Source organism: Lepus europaeus, chromosome X (assembly GCF_033115175.1).
Source record: "Lepus europaeus isolate LE1 chromosome X, mLepTim1.pri, whole genome shotgun sequence".
Taxonomy (NCBI): Eukaryota; Metazoa; Chordata; class Mammalia; order Lagomorpha; family Leporidae; genus Lepus; species Lepus europaeus.
The window spans coordinates 61,407,052-61,425,045 of record NC_084850.1 but is presented as its reverse complement, the minus strand read 5'-3'; the positions used below and the strand labels follow the sequence as shown (position 1 = coordinate 61,425,045).

The 17,994-nt window shown below is 46.1% G+C and overlaps 2 protein-coding genes across 2 annotated transcripts; both read right to left on the bottom strand.

Moving 5' to 3' along the window:
* Nucleotides 1–3,962: 3,962 nt before the first annotated feature.
* Nucleotides 3,963–16,960, bottom strand: AKAP14 (A-kinase anchoring protein 14). The gene is made up of 5 exons (XM_062183047.1): nt 16,804–16,960; nt 16,625–16,716; nt 7,505–7,684; nt 4,832–4,884; nt 3,963–4,047 (listed from the first exon to the last, which is right to left on the bottom strand). The coding sequence occupies exons 1-5, from the start codon at nt 16,958–16,960 to the stop codon at nt 3,963–3,965; spliced, it is 567 nt and encodes a 188-aa protein (XP_062039031.1).
* On the bottom strand, nt 15,693–16,046 carry LOC133753352 (protein transport protein Sec61 subunit gamma-like). The gene has a single exon (XM_062183894.1). It carries the CDS (start codon nt 16,005–16,007, stop codon nt 15,801–15,803), a length of 207 nt encoding a protein of 68 aa, XP_062039878.1. The 5' UTR covers nt 16,008–16,046; the 3' UTR covers nt 15,693–15,800.
* Nucleotides 16,961–17,994: the final 1,034 nt, after the last annotated feature.

The window sequence follows — 17,994 nt, the reverse complement described above, 5'->3', positions numbered from 1 at the left end:
CTCTCTGCCTTTCAAATAAATAAATAAATAAATCTTTAAAAAAAAAAAAGTAAGTAAGTTAGACTTACAGAGAGGCAGAGACAGGAACTTCTTCCATGTCTCCCACATGGGTGGCAGGGGTCCAAACACTTGGGCCATCTTCCCTGCTAGGGAGCTAGGTCGGAAGCAGAGCAACTGGAACATGAACCAGCACCCATATGGGATGCCAGCATCACAGACAGGGGTTTTACCCACTATACCACAACTCTGGCTTCCCTTGTCTACTTTTAACCCACAACTACTGAATTAAACAGCAACCAACATATAACAACATTTGTGACCCCTGAACTTGAAGTTATTTTTATTTATCTACACCTCATCATAGTTGCTGTGTAGCCTAATAAATCTATTGTTCCAAAAAGTTAGAAGAAAATTAGGCCCCAAACTTCTAAATATTTTTTAATTATTTATTTATTTGAAAGCATGAGAGAGAGAGAGAGAGAGAGAGATCCTCCATCTATTGGTTCACTCCCCAGATGGCCACAAAAGCCAGGAATGGGCCAGATCCTAAGCTAGTAACCAGGGATTCCATCCTGGGCTCCCACATGGGTGGCAGGGTCTCAAATAGTTGGGCCATCTTCTGCTTTACCAGGCACATTAGCCCAGTTGGAAGTAGAGCTACTGGTACTCAAACTGGCATGTGTTGCAAGCAGCAGCCTAATCCTCTGTACCACACACCACCACCCCCTAAAAAATTTGTCCCCCCCAAAAAAAACTTCTAAGTCTTAATCCATCTACTTCCCTGTATAATAAAACCTAAATTTCCTCACTTAAAAATTTTATTCTTGCTCTCTTCCCGCGGACATAGAAAAACAGGGTAACGAAACACCTCTCTCTTTCCCCCCTCCCAGCCAACTCTGTTCCCAAACAATGCCCTTGTGTGTGTGATGTCTTCACCTTTTAAATAAACTTTTTCACTTTATATGTCATATTCTTTTTGTACTTAGAACGTTTCTCTGGGGAAGAGGGGAGAGCCTGGAATACGGATTTTTAGACCCCACCTAGCCCACAAGGTGTTGGCAGAGCCAGCCGGGAGAAAATCCACTCCAGAAACGGCAGTGTGCTTGGTGCCCTGACTGATTCAACTGGAATCTAACTCAGATCAGCTGAGGATCACCCCGCTGGATTGGATTAATTAGTAGCCATCAAACTCCAGGTGGTACTCCAGATGAAGCCCCCAAGGAAATTTGCATTCTACCAGGGACCCTTAGATCAGCCCTCAGAGGAATGTTCTGCCATCCCCCCAACACCCACCCTTCAGCATAAAGCAGCCAGAATGGTCATCATCCCATACTGCTAACCACATTTAGGGCCCATTATTCTGAGGGGGGAATGAAAGAGGTGGGGTGTGTTGGACAGGCTAGTGGGCAGTTAGGTCAATAAACTGCATCTAGCTTTTATCAAAGCTAGACAGGACCTGCCTTCTAGTTAGCTGTTATTCTGCTCTTCCCCGATTAGTTAAATCTAGGTTTGATTTTCAGAAAGGGGCCAGAGAGAGTCACTTCATGTATAAAAAGGGTATACACTGGCAAGCTTCTTTGGCCCTCCCTTGGAAGCCCCCTCCTGACTGCTGTGGCAGGAGGTTTCTTAGTTTCAGCAGACCTTGCTTTGTTCACTGTCCAAAAAAAAGTTATTCTCTACAAACATCATTTTGTTACTGGTTCCAAGAGACTGAATAGCCATGTTCTCTTATTTTCAATCGGCAAGGTTGTTTAAACGCGGTAATTTTGTGACACATGAATATTGTGATTTTTCATTTCTGTCTCCTCCACAGAGTAGAGGTTGAGTAAATGAAAAAAAAAAAAGATGTTAGTTTACGTCATAACTTTACCATTTCTTTTTTATTTATTTATTTTTTTGACAGGCAGAGTGGATAGTGAGAGAGAGAGACAGAGAGAAAGGTCTTCCTTTTTGCCGTTGGTTCACCCTCCAATGGCCGCTGTGGCCCGCGCATCTCGCTGATCCGAAGCCAGGAGCCAGGTGCTTCTCCTGGTCTCCCATGCGGGTGCAGGGCCCAAGGACTTGGGCCATCCTCCACTGCACTCCTGGGCCACAGCAGAGAGCTGGCCTGGAAGAGGGGCAACCGGGATAGAATCCGGCGCCCCGACCGGGACTAGAACCCGGTGTGCTGGCGCCGCAAGGTGGAGAATTAGCCTGTTAAGCCACGGCGCTGGCCAACTTTACCATTTCTTTCATCAAGGTTTGTTGGAAAGATCTGCCAAAGAACAGCTTAAGAAGCATATTCTTTGGGAAAGACAAGGGAAAAATAAAAGGACTGAAAGTATTTTATTTTTAGCTTATGAGAGTTACTGCTTCAAACTGTGTTTGGTCATATGTCATTTAATAGCGTTATTATATTTTAAATATATTTTGTGTTCTCCAAGGAGACTTACCTGCTTCTCGATTCCTCGCCTATTGCTCTGATAGGATTTCCTCTTATTTACTGTATGAATACATAACATTTTTAAAAAGAAAAATTATGCAGTATTATCACATAGTTATCTTTAGTACCACGTTCCTTTCCAGTGCTTGTTTATGTAAATGCATATTCTGACGTATTTGTAAGTAATCACTCAGAGTATAATGTAATTGTGTCTTTAGTGTCTTAAAAGTGTGCAGCCACAGAAGACCAGAAATAAGTAAGGGTGGTGATAGAACCCAAACCAACTTGCTGCCATTCATTGCGAGTGTGATTGTGTGTTGTGAAGGCAGCATGCCTCTTTCTGAGTTTCAAATGTATGGTTTGACAGTGATGCTTAACTCAGCAGTAAATGAAGGAGTCTGTGGATATGAACACTGTTCAGGCCAGTTATCACCTGTAGAACTATTGTCATTTTGTTCACCTAGTTGTGCCCATAAAGAGGTGAGTCTGAGATGGAGACTTGGGCTCAGATCAGGGAATAAACAGCTAACTAAATATCAATCTTAGGGGCCAGCGCTGTGGCGCAGAGGGTTAAAATGCCAGCATCCTGTATGGGCACAGGTTTGAGTCCTGGCCACTCCACTTCCGATCTAGCTCTCTGCTGTGGCCTGGGAAAGCTTTAGAAGATGGCCCAAGTCCTTGGGCCCCTGCACCCACATGGGATTCCTGGAAGAAGCTCCTGGTTCCTGGCTCCTGGCCGCTGGTTTCAGCTCAGCTCTGGCCATTGCAGTCATTTGGGGAGTGAACCAGCGGCTGGAAGACTCTCTCTCTCTCTCTCGCTCTCGCTCTCGCTCTCGCTCTACCTCTCTCTGTAACTCTTTCAAATAAATAAAATACATCTTTAAATAAATAAATAGCAATCTTAGTTTGATCTGACATGAATTTTAGCAACTCTCTAAAGTCACCTCTCTATCTGTAAGAATCTGAAGTGATGAATATAGGGATGGGAAAAATATATTAGAAAATAACCAGGGTGAGCATTTGTTGTAGCAGTTAAGATGCTGCTTGGAATGCTGGCATCCCATATCAGAGTGCCTGGGTTCAAATCCCACCTCTACTTCTGATCCAGTTTCCTCCTAGTGTGTACACCCTGAGAGGCATCAGGTGATAGCCAAAGTACTTGGGTCCTTCCCACCCACATGGGAGACCCAAATTGAATTCTAGGTTCCTGGCTTCAACATGGCCCAGCCCTGGCTGTTAGGGGCATTTGGGGAGTGAACTAGCAAATGGGAGATGCGTCTATCTTTGTATCTGTCTCTGTCTCTCTGCCAACGATAAATAACATTTTATAAAATAAAATAGAAACAGCTTACTTGTTATTCTGCTAATATGATGGAAGTTGCCGAATGGAAAATGAATAAATGCCCAAAAAACAGCTGGATTGTATACCACAAGTTTATTCAATAAATATTCTGTGGTTTGATACATGGTATTTTATTTTTAATATAGTCTGATTGTGAAACAATCCTCAAACATTCCGTAAGAATCAGACACAATTGAATTAAAAGTGGATCATCTTCAGTAAAACATGTTTGGCCTCAATAATGTGATCCAGCCATTGTTCTCGAAATCGACTCATTCCTGGTCTAGAGGAAGAAAAAACAAAACGTTTTCAAAATCAAGCAAACCCTTGGGCTATGGATTCCCCGTTTTCTCTGTTATACTTGTGGTGAACAAGAAGTCTCTTGGAGTGATAGCAGGGAGGAGTCGAAGTAAGGAGGATTCACTTTTACTGCTATACAAATTGAAAGGATTATATGGGGGCTGGCGCTGTGGCGAAGTGGGTTAACGGCCTAGCCTGAAGCGCCAGCTCTCCTCTTCTGACCCAGCTCTCTGCTGTGGCTTGGGAAAGCAGCAGAAGATGGCCCAAGGGGCTTGGGCCCCTGCACCCGCGTGGGAGACCCGGAGGAAGCTCCTGGCTCCTGGCTTCGGACTGGCGCAGTTCCAGCCATTGCGGCCATTTGGGGAGTGAACCAGCAGATGGAAGACTCTCTCTCTCTCTCTCTCTCTGCCTCTCCTCTCTCTGTGTAACTCTGACTTTCAAATAAATCTTTAAATAAAGGATTATATGTGAGTTAATTCCAAATGATTTTGAAGTTCTCTATAGAGACAACAGGCGTGACCCAGTTTGTCTCCACCGTACTCTTGCAACTGATCCTTAAGTTCGTGATCACTGAAAAACCAGATGCTAAGAAAAACAAATTTCCAGAACAATGGCAGAATCCTACTTTCTGCCCATTTTAATGGGGTAGGTGGTCCAAAAAAGAAAACACTGTTACTCTAATTATCTGTGGTTGTGACCCTACTGGATTCATGGAGTGCGATGACCTTACCCTTAGCCCTAAAAAAAAGTCTCCAAATATTCATTACCTGTGTATTAATGAACTGCCCTCAAAGAAATACAAGACATCAACAGGCATATCCTAAGAGAGAGAAGAACAGCTGTCAGCAACCATACCAACCCTTAATTCCTCCCATCCCTACATTTGTCCTTATGTATACTCCTGAATTTCCAGAGTTCATCTTCCCTACGAATTGGGAATCTGTGGGTGATAGTTCTTCGTCATTCAAACCTCTGTTCCTCAAAAGATCCCTTTGGCAGCAAATAAGAATCTCCATAAAACTTAAAACAAGTCACAACAGGCCTATACTCATTAATATTATGAATAAGGCATTTACCTGCTTTACATGTTCCAGTTTACTCAACTGACGATCTGTATCTCTTAGAAGAGGCATATGGATGAAACAGATAAACAAGCTTTGAAAATAGTTAAAGCAGGGTCAGCATTGTGGTGTAGTGGGTAAAGCCACTGCCTGTGACACTGGCATCCAATATGGGTGCCAGTTCGTGTCCCCACTGCTCCACTTCCCATCCAGCTCCCTGCTAAAAGCCTGGAAAAGCAGCTGAAGATGGCCCAAGTGTTTGGGCCTCTGCCATGCACTTGGGAGACCCAAATGAAGCTCCTGGCTCCTGGTTTCAGCCTGGCCCAGCCTGGCCACTGTGGCCATCTGGGGAGTAAACCAGTGGATGGAAGATCTTTCTCTCTGTGTCTCTCCCTCTCTGTAACTCTGCCAAATAAATAAATAAATCTTTAAAACATATTTAAAGCAGTATAAAGTGTAAGCTGTAAGCTGTATATTGTCTCAGTGGTCCCCAATCATTCTTTCTTCCAAAATTATGAGCAAGAGCCAATCTCCTAAGTTCTCTATACATCTCTGATACAGTCTCGTTCACCTCCACCAGACTTACTTCCCAGTCTCTGACCTTGCCTGTTAGTAAGACAGCTGGCAGAGGGATATATAACCAGAAGTGAGACTATACCTGGCTTATTTAAAGGAGTAGCAAGATTAGTGTCTGGGGCTGATATTCTGGCACAGTGGGTTAAGCCACTCCCTGAAATGCTGGCATCCCATATGGAGCACTGGTTCAAGTCCCAGCTACTGATCCAGCTCCCTGGCAATGCAACTGGGAAAGCAGCAGAAAGTGCTTGGGACCCTGCCCGCCACACTGGAGACCTGGACGAAGTTCTGGAGTTCTTGGTTCCTGGCTTTGGCTTGACCCAGCCCCAGCTGTTTCAGCCATTTACAGAGTGATCCAACAGATGAAGACTTCTCAATCCCTCCTCCCTCACCCCCAACTCCATAACTGCCTTTCAAGTACATAAGTAAATATTTTTAATTTTTTTTTAAAAAAGATCAGAGTGTCTGGAGCAGAGTAAGTGGGGGAAGGATGGCGGGAAAGCAGAAATAATAAGGGTCATGGGATGATACAAGGTCTTCCTTATGGTCTGGACTGCAGTGTCAGCATTGCCCGGGAGCTTGTTAGCAGTACAGAATCTGAGGCCCCTGCCAGACTTGCTGAATCAAAATCTTCATTTTAAGATCTCTAAGTAATTTAAGTGCACTTTAACGTTTGGGAAGCACTTTTAGAAAGTTTTAAACCAAGGAGTGACAGAAATTCATTTTACGGGCCGGCGCCGTGGCTCACTAGGCTAATCCTCCGCCTTGCGGCGCCAGCACACCGGGTTCTAGTCCCGGTCGGGGCACCGATCCTGTCCCAGTTGCCCCTCTTCCAGGCCAGCTCTCTGCTGTGGCCAGGGAGTGCAGTGGAGGATGGCCCAAGTTCTTGGGCCCTGCACCCCATGGGAGACCAGGAGAAGCACCTGGCTCCTGCCATCGGATCAGCGCGGTGCGCCGGCCGCAGCGCGCCTACCGCAGCGGCCATTGGAGGGTGAACCAACGGCAAAAAGGAAGACCTTTCTCTCTGTCTCTCTCTCACTGTCCACTCTGCCTGTCAAAAAAAAAAATTCATTTTACAAGTCTCACTCTGGCTGGCTGCTATACTGAAAAAAAAAAAAGACATGCTGATGGCAAAGGGAGAAGCAGAGAAACCATGTAGGAAGCTATGGAAATAATCTTGGTGAAGAGAGGATGGTGTCTTGGACTAGGGTGGTTAAATGGGAATGGTAAGAAATTCTTGGATTCTGGTTGTATTTTAGAGCCAACAGGATTTCCTAATGAATTAGATGAAGAATGTGAGAGGAAAACAGAGACAAGAATGACACCAAGAATTTGGCCTTCTGCTAAGATGAGGAAACTGGAAGTAGGTCAAGTTTAGAAAGAACAAATCACAGGTTAATATTTAGATACTATAAGTGAGATGTTTATTAAGCATCCAAGTGGGAGTGATGTAAATTTGGGGTAAGCAGTAAGAGAAGAGGTTCAAAGTCTGAATTTTGGAACATCCCAATGCAGAGAGGCTGGTAGGAGGCAGAAAAATAGTAGAGACTGTATGCAAAGGCATGATGAGTGATGCAAGAGGAAAACCAAGATAAGATACCATGTAGTTCTAGAAGCCGAATGTTAAGTTTCATGGAGGGAGTGATCAGCAATGGCCAGTGCTACAGAAGAACAAAGTAAGATAGGGACAGAAATATAACCATTACATTTTACAAAGAGGGGGTCATAAATGACCTTGACAAGAAATCTCCATTCTCATTGAATCTTCACTAAATGGAACAGAATAAAAAAGGACAAGCTTACCGGAGGTTTGCTTTTGTTGAACTTGATGGTGAAGTAGGCCAAAGCACTGACTTTTGCTACCGGTCTCAGAGCAGTTGGGACACTCCAGTATACATGGTAGATGTAGTGGAAGGAGTGGATTAAATCTTTCTTCTCTACAAACTCTGTGTAGTGCACCCAGTAGTTTTTAAACTCCCAAGTCTGTTTTCATAGGAAAAGAAAAAAGAAAAAGCACACAGAGAAAAGAAAAGCAGGCTTATGTTCACATCTTCTAGATAAAAGCAGCATGTAACAGTCAGGGTTACAGCCTTATCTAGAGTCCACTCCTCACATTTTTTTTATCAGAATCTACAGTCAGTTCCCAATTATCTCCATGGGTGGAGGAGAGAAAAGTGGAGCTGAAATGAAACAAAGGCAGAATTCAAACATCAACTGAGATTGGGCCTTAGCCTGCAGGGGCACACCCTCAGATGTGTATATCCACATACACACCACCCACAGACATACCTTGCTCCAGACCCTTACTTGGGAGGCAAATTTGCTAATTAGAAAATAATTAGAATGGCTTTAGAACATCAGTTCTGCTCACCCCACCTCAGGAGACCTAAATACGTGACTACAAAGTAATGAGGCTGGTTTCAGCCATTGGTAAAAATCTGATTCACTTAATTGCAACCATCAGTGATATATAAAATAAGGCCAGAAGAAGAATGAGTCAGGCAATATGATAAAGCACATCCCTCAAAAAGGAATGATTCCGGCCAGCGCCGTGGCTTAACAGGCTAATCCTCCGCCTGCGGCGCCTGCACACCGGGTCTAGTCCCGGTTGGGGTGCCGGATTCTATCCCGGTTGCCCCTCTTCCAGGCCAGCTCTCTGCTATGGCCCAGGAAGGCAGTGGAGGATGGCCCAAGTCCTTGGGCCCTGCACCCCATGGGAGACCAGGAGAAGCACCTGGCTCCTGCCTTCGGATCAGCGAGATGCGCCAGCCGCAGCGGCCATTGGAGGGTGAACCAACGGCAAAAAGGAAGACCTTTCTCTCTGTCTCTCTCTCTCTCACTATCTACTCTGCCTGTCAAAAAAAAAATAAAAAAAAATAAAGCACATGTATTTGGACTTAAAAAAAAAAAGGAATGATTCCTGTTTGCACACTTCAAAAAGATATCCCCTTCTTGGAGTCCACATTGTGATATGGAAGGTTAAGCTGCTGCCTGCAATGCTGGCATCCACTGTGGGCACTGGTTCAAGTCCTGGCTGCTGTACTTCTAATTCAGCTCCCTGCTAAAGCACCTGGGAAAGCAGTGAAGGATGGCTTAAGTCCTTGGGTCCTTGCACCCAGGCTGGAGACCAGGATGGAGTTCCAGGCTCCTGTCTTCAGCCTGGCCCAGCCCTGGTCATTGTAGCCATGTGGAGAGTGACCCAGCAGATGGAAGATCTCTGTCTCTCCCTTTCTCTCTGTAACTCTGCCTTTCAAATAAATACATCTTTAAAAAAAAAATCCAGGGCCAGCGCTGTGGCGCAGTGGGTTAACGCCCTGGCCTGAAGCGCCAGCATCCATATGGGCGCCAGTTTGAGACTCGGCTGCTCCACTTCTGATCCAGCTCTCTGCTGTGGCCTGGGAAAGCAATAGAAAGCCTTGGGCCCCTGCACTCACATGGAAAACCCGGAAGAAGCTCCTGGCTCCTGGCTTTGGATCGGCACAGTTCCAGCTGTTGCGGTCAATTGGGGAGTGAACCATCAGATGAAGACCTCTCTCTCTCCCTCTCTCTCTCTCTCTGCCTCCCCTCCCTTTGTGTAACTCTGACTTTCAAATAAATAAATCTTTTTAAAAAATCCCCCCCACCTTCTCAAATACAAATCTTACTAATGAGGAGAACTGAGAAACAGAAAACCTTCCTTAGAATATTCCTTTCGTCTGGGCCTATCCTTGGAGTTGAGATGGGAATTACATAACTCAGGTCAACTGTATTATTCAAAGTGTCAGCATTCAGTCCTTCATACCTTCCTCCCTTAATTAATTTATATGCAGTCTAGGTCATGTCTCTTCTATCTCCAAATATGTGTCTCATCTACCCATTCTTGTCCAGGCTCAATGCCAGTACTCTAATTCAGCTCTCATTGTTGCTCACTCGGCCTCAAGCAATAGCCTGCCATCAAGTCTCCATTGTCCTCAGCTTTTCCAAACCACTATCCCTCACTGATGCCAGAATTACTTGCCTTAACCAGCTCTCTGCTGTGGCCAGGGAGTGCAGTGGAGGATGGCCCAAGTCCCTGGGCCCTGCACCCCATGGGAGACCAGGAGAAGCACCTGGCTCCTGCCATCGGATCAGCGCGGTGCACCGGCCGCAGCAAGCTACCGCGGCGGCTATTGGAGGGTGAACCAACGGCAAAAGGAAGACCTTTCTCTTTGTCTCTCTCTCACTGTCCACTCTGACTGTCCAAAAAAAAAAGAATTACTTGCCTTAAATATGGCTTCAATCATATCAGGTCAGCTCAAAAACCTACAGTAATTCCCCATTGCCTGCCACGCAAAGTGAAATGTTTCATTGTGTCATTTAAGACCTCTCACAATCTGGAACCAGTAATATGACTTTCTACCCTCAAGGCATACTTCCTGACAAAACAGTCCAGCTCCCATCAAACTAGAACTAGCCTCAACTCCCCATAATTGCATCACGGTTCTGGCCAGGCTGCTGTCATTTCTTGGGAAGCATCTCGCTGCTACCTCTACTTGCTAAAGTCCTTTTTCCTAAAACTACCACACCTCGATCCCTCCTCGGACCAGATATGCTTTTTTTTTTTTTTTTTTTGACAGGCAGAGTGGACAGTGAGAGAGAGAGACAGAGAGAAAGGTCTTCCTTTTGTCGTTGGTTCACCCTCCAATGGCCGCTGCGGCTGGCGCACTGCGGCCGGCGCACCGCGCTGATCTGATGGCAGGAGCCAGGTGCTTATCCAGGTCTCCCATGGGGTGCAGGATCCAAGTACTTGGGCCATCCTCCACTGCACTCCCTGGCCACAGCAGAGAGCTGGCCTGGAAGAGGAGCAACCGGGACAGAATCCAGCGCCCCCACCGGGACTAGAACCCAGTGTGCCGGCGCCGCAGGCGGAGGATTAGCCTAGTGAGCCATGGCGCCAGCCTCTAATTCTGTCTTAAAAGAAAGCTTCTCATATTTTTAAGGAGGAAGGGACACACAAAGGGAAGATTGCCTGGGGCCCACAGAAGCCATAATGCAGCCCTGATCCTTAGCACAGGGCTTGAATATAATGGATCGTCAACAAATCCCATTCAACTGAACCCCCTTGGACTGGCTATTGGAGTGCAGAAACCTTCCGAGTCAAAGAACAGCCTGAATTAAGATGGAGGTTCACAGAGGTAGGAAATGGAATTGTCTAACCCAGTGACATGGGGAAGGAGCATGGGAGGAGATGGCAAAAAGATTTCAAGCCCTTCCTCAAAAAAATACATAGGCCTTCTGCCTCGGCTTGTTTCAAACTTATCCCTAGTTAATTCTTTCATTCAGCCAGAGAGGAGCACTGGACTCTGGACTCTTTGAGATAAGATATTGTGCCTTTGTCCATGTATTGTTAGTCCTTTTAATGAAGGAGCCCAGCAGTTACCCCTTTGTGGCCCACTGGAACGTGCCTTTTTTCTTTCAACCTTTCTATATTACTCAATACGCTTTTCCAGTCCTGATGGCTTAGTCTGCCACATAATCACGGACTGTAGCATTGGATGATCCTTAGAGATAACTTCTAAAGCCCCTTAACTTTACAGATGAGGAAATCAAGACCGAGAAATGGGTAGGGAGAGTCTAACATGATGCCTGAGGTTGGTACCCAAAGGCTCCTGAGCAGCCAGCTCAGTGCTCTCTCCACCCAACGGGCTGCCTCAGCTCTACAATGTTCCTCCTTTCAACTTGGCTCACAATGGACTTTTTTTCCCTTTGTGAACTAAGACAGCCTTAGCTATGCCATTAAATTGAACCCTTTAATCAGGGCAATCTCTTCCCATGTTTATCTACAGTAGATTTTTTAAAAATAAGATTTATTTATTTGAAAGGCAGAAATACAGAGAAAGAATCTTCCATCCACTGGTTCACTCCCCAGATGGTTGCAACAGCCAGGGATGGGCCAGGCTGATGCCAGGAGCTTCTTCCAGGTCTCCCACATGGGTGCAAGGGCCCAAGTACTTGGATCATTTCCACTGCTTTCCCAGGCCATTAGCAGGGAGCTGGATCAGGAGTGAAGCAGCTGGGATTTGAACAAAGTGCCAATATGGGATGCTAGCACTGCAGGTGGAGGCATAAACTTCTATGCTATAGCACCGACCCCCAACAGTAGACTTTTATGTAGCTACTGTGAGTGTATATTATCCTGTGTTTTGTAATTTTTACATAACATTACTTCATATATTCACTTCCAGAAAATAGTATCTCACTGTGCTACTCTATCAAGGATGGCTTAGCCAATTGCATATTATGGACTATTGAAATCATCAGGCACCTGGAAGTATATGCACAAAACTTATCCACGGTAAGTAACCTGTGGGAAACAGATTGGGTATTGGGGGGTGAAGATGGAACTTTATTTCCTACTTTGTATCTTTTTGCTCCCTGGGTTTTTTTTTTAGTAATATGTCTTATTATAAAAATAATTTTAACTGTGCATTAGGCAGTGAAGATTCTCCAATTTTTCTCTTAAAGAGAATACATTTGTATGTTCTTGTTGTCAGAGTGTATTCCCAAGAACAACAAACTAATTATTGTACCCATTCCCACCACAAAAATGCACAAGCCTTCTGACACCAGGGTTAATCATTCTTCTTCACATTGCAACACTTTTAAATCTATTGTATTTGCATTTTTTTCACTGACAATGAAAGTCTACATTATCATTGTCAACAAAATTACTTTTCCTAATATGGTGAAAGTATATATTAAACTTTCATTTTGCTGCTCAGAGACTTTGGACAAATTGCCCAACCCCTCTGAGCATCAAGATTTCTCACATATAAAATGGTTACACTGGGCCGGTGCCGCGGCTCACTAGGCTAATCCTCCGCCTTGCGGCGCCGGCACACCAGGTTCTAGTCCTGGTCGGGGCACCGATCCTGTCCCGGTTGCCCCTCTTCCAGGCCAGCTCTCTGCTGTGGCCAGGGAGTGCAGTGGAAGATGGCCCAAGTCCTTGGGCCCTGCACCCGCATGGGAGACCAGGAGAAGCACCTGGCTCCTGCCATCGGATCAGCGCGGTGCGTGCTGCGGCCATTGGAGGGTGAAACAACGGCAAAAGGAAGACCTTTCTCTCTGTCTCTCTCTCTCACTGTCCACTCTGCCTGTCAAAAATAATTTAAAAAAATGGTTACACTGATGTACCCACATACAGATTTGTTGTGAGGATTAAATGAGCTAAGTATGGTGAAGTGCTTAGCAGTGCAGGCCACATAGCGATGCTCAGTAAGTGGGAACCTCTAATTTATGATTACTTGATGTGTGGTGGACTCTGGGAAACTGGCAATAACCTTGAGAAAGCTCTCTATCAGAAATGCTTGACATAGCCGGCGCCGTGGCTCAATAGGCTAATCCTCCGCCTTGCGGCGCCAGCACACCGGGTTCTAGTCCCGGTCGGGGCACCGATCCTGTCCCAGTTGCCCCGCTTCCAGGCCAGCTCTCTGCTGTGGCCAGGGAGTGCAGTGGAGGATGGCCCAAGGACTTGGGCCCTGCACCCCATGGGAGACCAAGAGAAGCACCTGGCTCCTGCCATCGGATCAGCACAGTGCGCCAGCCGCAGCGCGCTACCGCGGCGGCCATTGGAGGGTGAACCAACGGCAAAAGGAAGACCTTTCTCTCTGTCTCTCTCTCACTGTCCACTCTGCCTGTCAAAAATTCAAAAAAAAATGCTTGACATAGAGTAGACCCTACTTCTAGGGCTCTCTGCATTAATGGGGCTGAAAACAGGGTCAGTCTATAGCCTGCATTATCTAGAGCTTTTAGCTTTTTAGCCATCTGCTTTCTAATTGTCTCCATCCTCACAAGTGCCCTGCCAAGTAGATAAAACAAATGCTTCCACCTGGATCTTCATCTGTGATGAAATAATGGTAATGAGATAAATCCATTCATGTATTCAACACAGATTTATTGAGTACCTACTGTGAACCTGACATTGCTAAGTGGTTAGGACAAAAAAGTGATCAAAAGACTGCCATGGTGCCAGTGTTGTGGCACAGTGGGTTAAGCCACCACCTGCAATGTGGGCATTCCATAAGAGTTCCAGTTCAAGTCCCAGTTGTTCCACTTCTGATCCAGCATCCCTGATATGCTTGGGAAAGTAGCAGAAAATGGCCCAAGCACTCGGACCCTTGCCAGCCACGTAGGGAACCAGGATGCAGTTCCTGGCTCCTGGCTTCAGCCTGGCCCATTCCTAGCCTTTGCAGCCATTTGGGAAATGAACCAGTAGATGGAAGTTCTCCTTCTCTCTCTTTCTCTCTCTCTATACATACCTCTGCCTTTCAAATAAATAGATACATCTTTTTAAAAAAAAATTCTCTGCCCTCATGGGCCAAATTATGTGGTAGTGGATGAAAAGCCATAGTATAAATAAGTGGACTCTAGTATTCGGCAGCAATACTCTAGTATTAGGTAGAGATGAGCGCTAACGGAACAATAAACCAGAGAAAGGAGGGTTGCGTTTTAGATGAGGTAGTCAGGAAGGCCTCGGTGAGCAGGTGATTGAGCATTGATCTTAACAAAGATCAATGAGCCAGGGGAGAGAGTAGCAGGCAGATGGAACAGCGATTGCAAACGTCCTGAGGTAGCAACATGCCTGATAGTTTAGGAACAACAAGGAGGCAAGTGTGGGTGGCTGAGTGAGGAAGGTGAAAGGGAACAAGACAGTAAGTGATGGGGTCTAAACCATAAGCTGGGAGACAGGGAGGGAACTCACACCACATGATGACTCATAGGTCATTGTCAAGACTTGACTTCTGCCTTGTACCCATAATGACCTGTGGGATTTGCAAGGGCAATTCTCCTGCTTTCTTTGTGTCCCACTGCTGCCTGATTCAGGAGCCCTGAATACAGCAGGCAGGTTCCCTTGCACAATGTGTTCCAGAGCAGGAAGGCCCACGAGTAACTTGCACATTTTCACTTTGCTCCGGAAACTCTCCTCATGGAATTGCTGAGTGGTGGCTGCTGAAGCATGGATAGAGGGAGTATAGCCCTCTATAGAAACCCCTGACTGTGCCTCCTTCCTATCTGACCCGGCCTTCCTAGGAAACTGCCCTGAGGGCTGTAGGTTGTGATGGGCAGGCCAGAGGAACACAGACCTCTAGAACTTTTCCCAGAGGTGTGGGAGTTTGCCTCCACTCATTTCAACTGGTTTGTTCCATGGAAGTGTGGAGGATAGCCCCAGCGCATTTGGTGGAGTCCCTTAAGGTAAAGGGGATATAGGCTCCCCAGCTCCATCCAGAGATGCAAATCACCTACCTGGGAAAACTTCTTGAGCCATAGAAAACTCACTCTGAGGAAATACTGCAGTTACAAGTATGCTTCCTGGATTGCAACCCATATTGCATTGAACAGCCTCTGGCTGTCCTGCCTGCGCCTCCCTTGCAAGCATCTGGCAACAGTCACGTTAGCTAAGAAGGGACTGCAGTGACCACATGCCTCGCAGATTACAAGGTGTATTGTGCCACTTCTCAGTTGCTACCTCACCTGCTTGTCTGCTCCTTCCACGTAGTATGTTCAGTGACTCTAACTTCGGCCTCTATGTACCTCAGCCACTTCCTGAGACAGGAAGTACAGGAAAAAGGAATTTCTTTTTGTTTTGTTTTGTTTTGTTTTGAAGTTGTTTTAATTTAGAAATAAAAAAATCTTGGGGCCGGCGCCGCGGCTCACTAGGCTAATCCTCCACCTTGCGGTGCCGGCACACCGGGTTCTAGTCCCAGTCGGGGCACCGATCCTGTCCCAGTTGCCCCTCTTCCAGGCCAGCTCTCTGCTGTGGCCAGGGAGTGCAGTGGAGGATGGCCCAAGTTCTTGGGCCCTGCACCCCATGGGAGACCAGGAGAAGCACCTGGCTCCTGCCATCGGATCAGCGCGGTGCGCCGGCCGCAGCGCGCCTACCGCGGCGGCCATTGGAGGGTGAACCAACGGCAAAAGGAAGACCTTTCTCTGTCTCTCTCTCACTGTCCACTCTGTCAAAAAAAAAAAAAGAAATAAAAAAATCTTGGGAAAAACACAAAATACATAGGCAAATTTTTACTCCATGAGCTTCTCAAACCCTCACTTGTTAATCAATCCCCAGGACGATTCTTCCAAAAAGTATTCAGCCACCAACGATAATGTTATTGATAGGGATATGGATCAATTTCACAAAGAAACCAATGAATCCCGTTATGGCAAATCCTATTGCTGTTGCCATGGCAATATTCTGGAATTCTTTTCTATCAGGCTTGGTGCATCTTTTAATTAGTCGAATTGAGTCCTTTACAAACTGCCGACTTGGCTCAACAAATTGCATTACCTGATCCATGATTACCGGACCCGCGGCCTTCGGAGACACCAGGGACACGTAGCAGCAGGAAAAAGGAATTTCAAGCCATTCTACTCTATCTACCTGCCAGTTAATAAGCTTCTCCCCAAAGCCTTAAGGATAATCCACACACAGGAGTCAGAGCCAGACATTGGTAGGAAAAAAAAGGTGTGTGTGTGTGGGGGGAGACTCAGCCATATGCATTTCCATCCAGGTAATATGTTCCCAAGTGAAATCAAAGACTTGATCCACCTATATCCCCTCTGTTAATATGAGCGTTCTAAAGTTGATGGTGGAGAACACCCATTTTGGAAGTGCATCTCCCTCCTTAGGCACCAGACCTCCACTTAATGCACCAGTACAGACAAATTGCTTAACTGAAAAATACTGACTTTCCCTAGGCAACTGTAAGGTTAGGATGCTGTAAGCACAGGGAAATGCAGTTGTGCTTTTCATCTTCAAAGACTAACCGACCTTGACTGGGGAGATGATGTTTACGTATTCTAATCACTTCTCCTATCTCCTAGATTTTCCGGACTTCAAATTTTTGATCAAACAACAGCCTTCGTGTTGTCCCTCACCCTCGTGTACCACACTGGAGTGGTCAACTAACTTACCTCAATGAACTGGTCAATTTGTTTGTGGCCTTCTTCCACTGTGAATTCACCATGAGTGATCCACTTGATGTTTCTGTTGGCGTTTGCAGCCTCTGCAAACAAGGCGTGAACTCATTAGCTGTCTGGCAGTAGCAGTATCTAACAAGACCATTCTTTGGGCACCCAGACAGGATTACTACCTTCCACAGACTGAGCAGCAGCTTTGATGGCACTGTCAACTACACGTAGAGCTACTTCAGTCAAATTCTGCTTGGCTTCATTCATTTTATTCTGCCGTATAGAATCCATATTCACAGCCACTGTCCTTTGACTTTTGTCCCTTTTACTCATATCCATTTTCTCTTGCCTGAAAAAAGAAACTCAAGCAATGACTCTTTGTGCATGTGTGCATGTGCAGTGAATGCACTCACAGAAGTACAGACTGTCTCATGAAGAATCACAAGATGCAGGAAACAGCTGCTTCTAGCAGGGGGTTGGGGGCTGGCGGTGGGTAGGAGTGAGACTTAGTGTATACCCTTTGTACCTGGCTAATGAGGTTTACTTTTCCTGAAAACCAGTTTCAAAACCATAAAGTCTTAAATCAAATAATCAAATGCAGTAGAATGATTCTTAACTTTTTAGGAGTTCTAAAAATATTGATTTCTGATTAAGTCTTTTTTTAAAAGATTTATTTATTCATTTGAAAGAGTTACACAGAGGGAGGAGAGACAGAGAGAGAGAGAGAGAGAGAGAGAGAGGAAGAGAGAGAGAGAGAGAGTCTTCCATCGGATGCTTCACTCCCCAATTGGCCACAACGGCTGGAGCTGCACCAATACGAAGCCAGCAGTCAGGAGCATCTTCCAGGTCTCCCATGCCGGTGCAGGGGCCAAAGGGCTTAGGCCATCTTCTACTGCTTTCTCAGGCCATAGCAGAGAGCTGGATCAGAAGTGAAGCAGCCAGGTCTCAAACCAACGCCCATATGGGATGCCGGCGCTTCAGGCCAGGGTGTTAACCCACTGTGCCACAGCGCCGGCCCCCTAATTGAGTCTTTAATGGAACCCAAGTCCCTAAGAAACTAAGGTTGGGTGGCTCTTTTCAAAAATATTTATTTATTTGAGAGGTAGAGTTACAGAGAGGGAAAGAAAGAGAGAAACGTCTTCCATCCACTGGTTCACTCCCCAAATGACCACAACAACCAGAGCTGGGCCAATCTGAAGCCAGGAGCTTCCTCCGGGTCTCCAACACAGATGCAGGGGCCCAAGCACTTGGGCCATCTACAGCTTTCCCAGGCCATTAGCAGGGAGCTGAATTAGAAGTGGAGCAGCTGGGACACAAATCCCATATGGAATGCCAGTGCCGTAGGTGGAGGCAGATGGCCTATTACAACACAA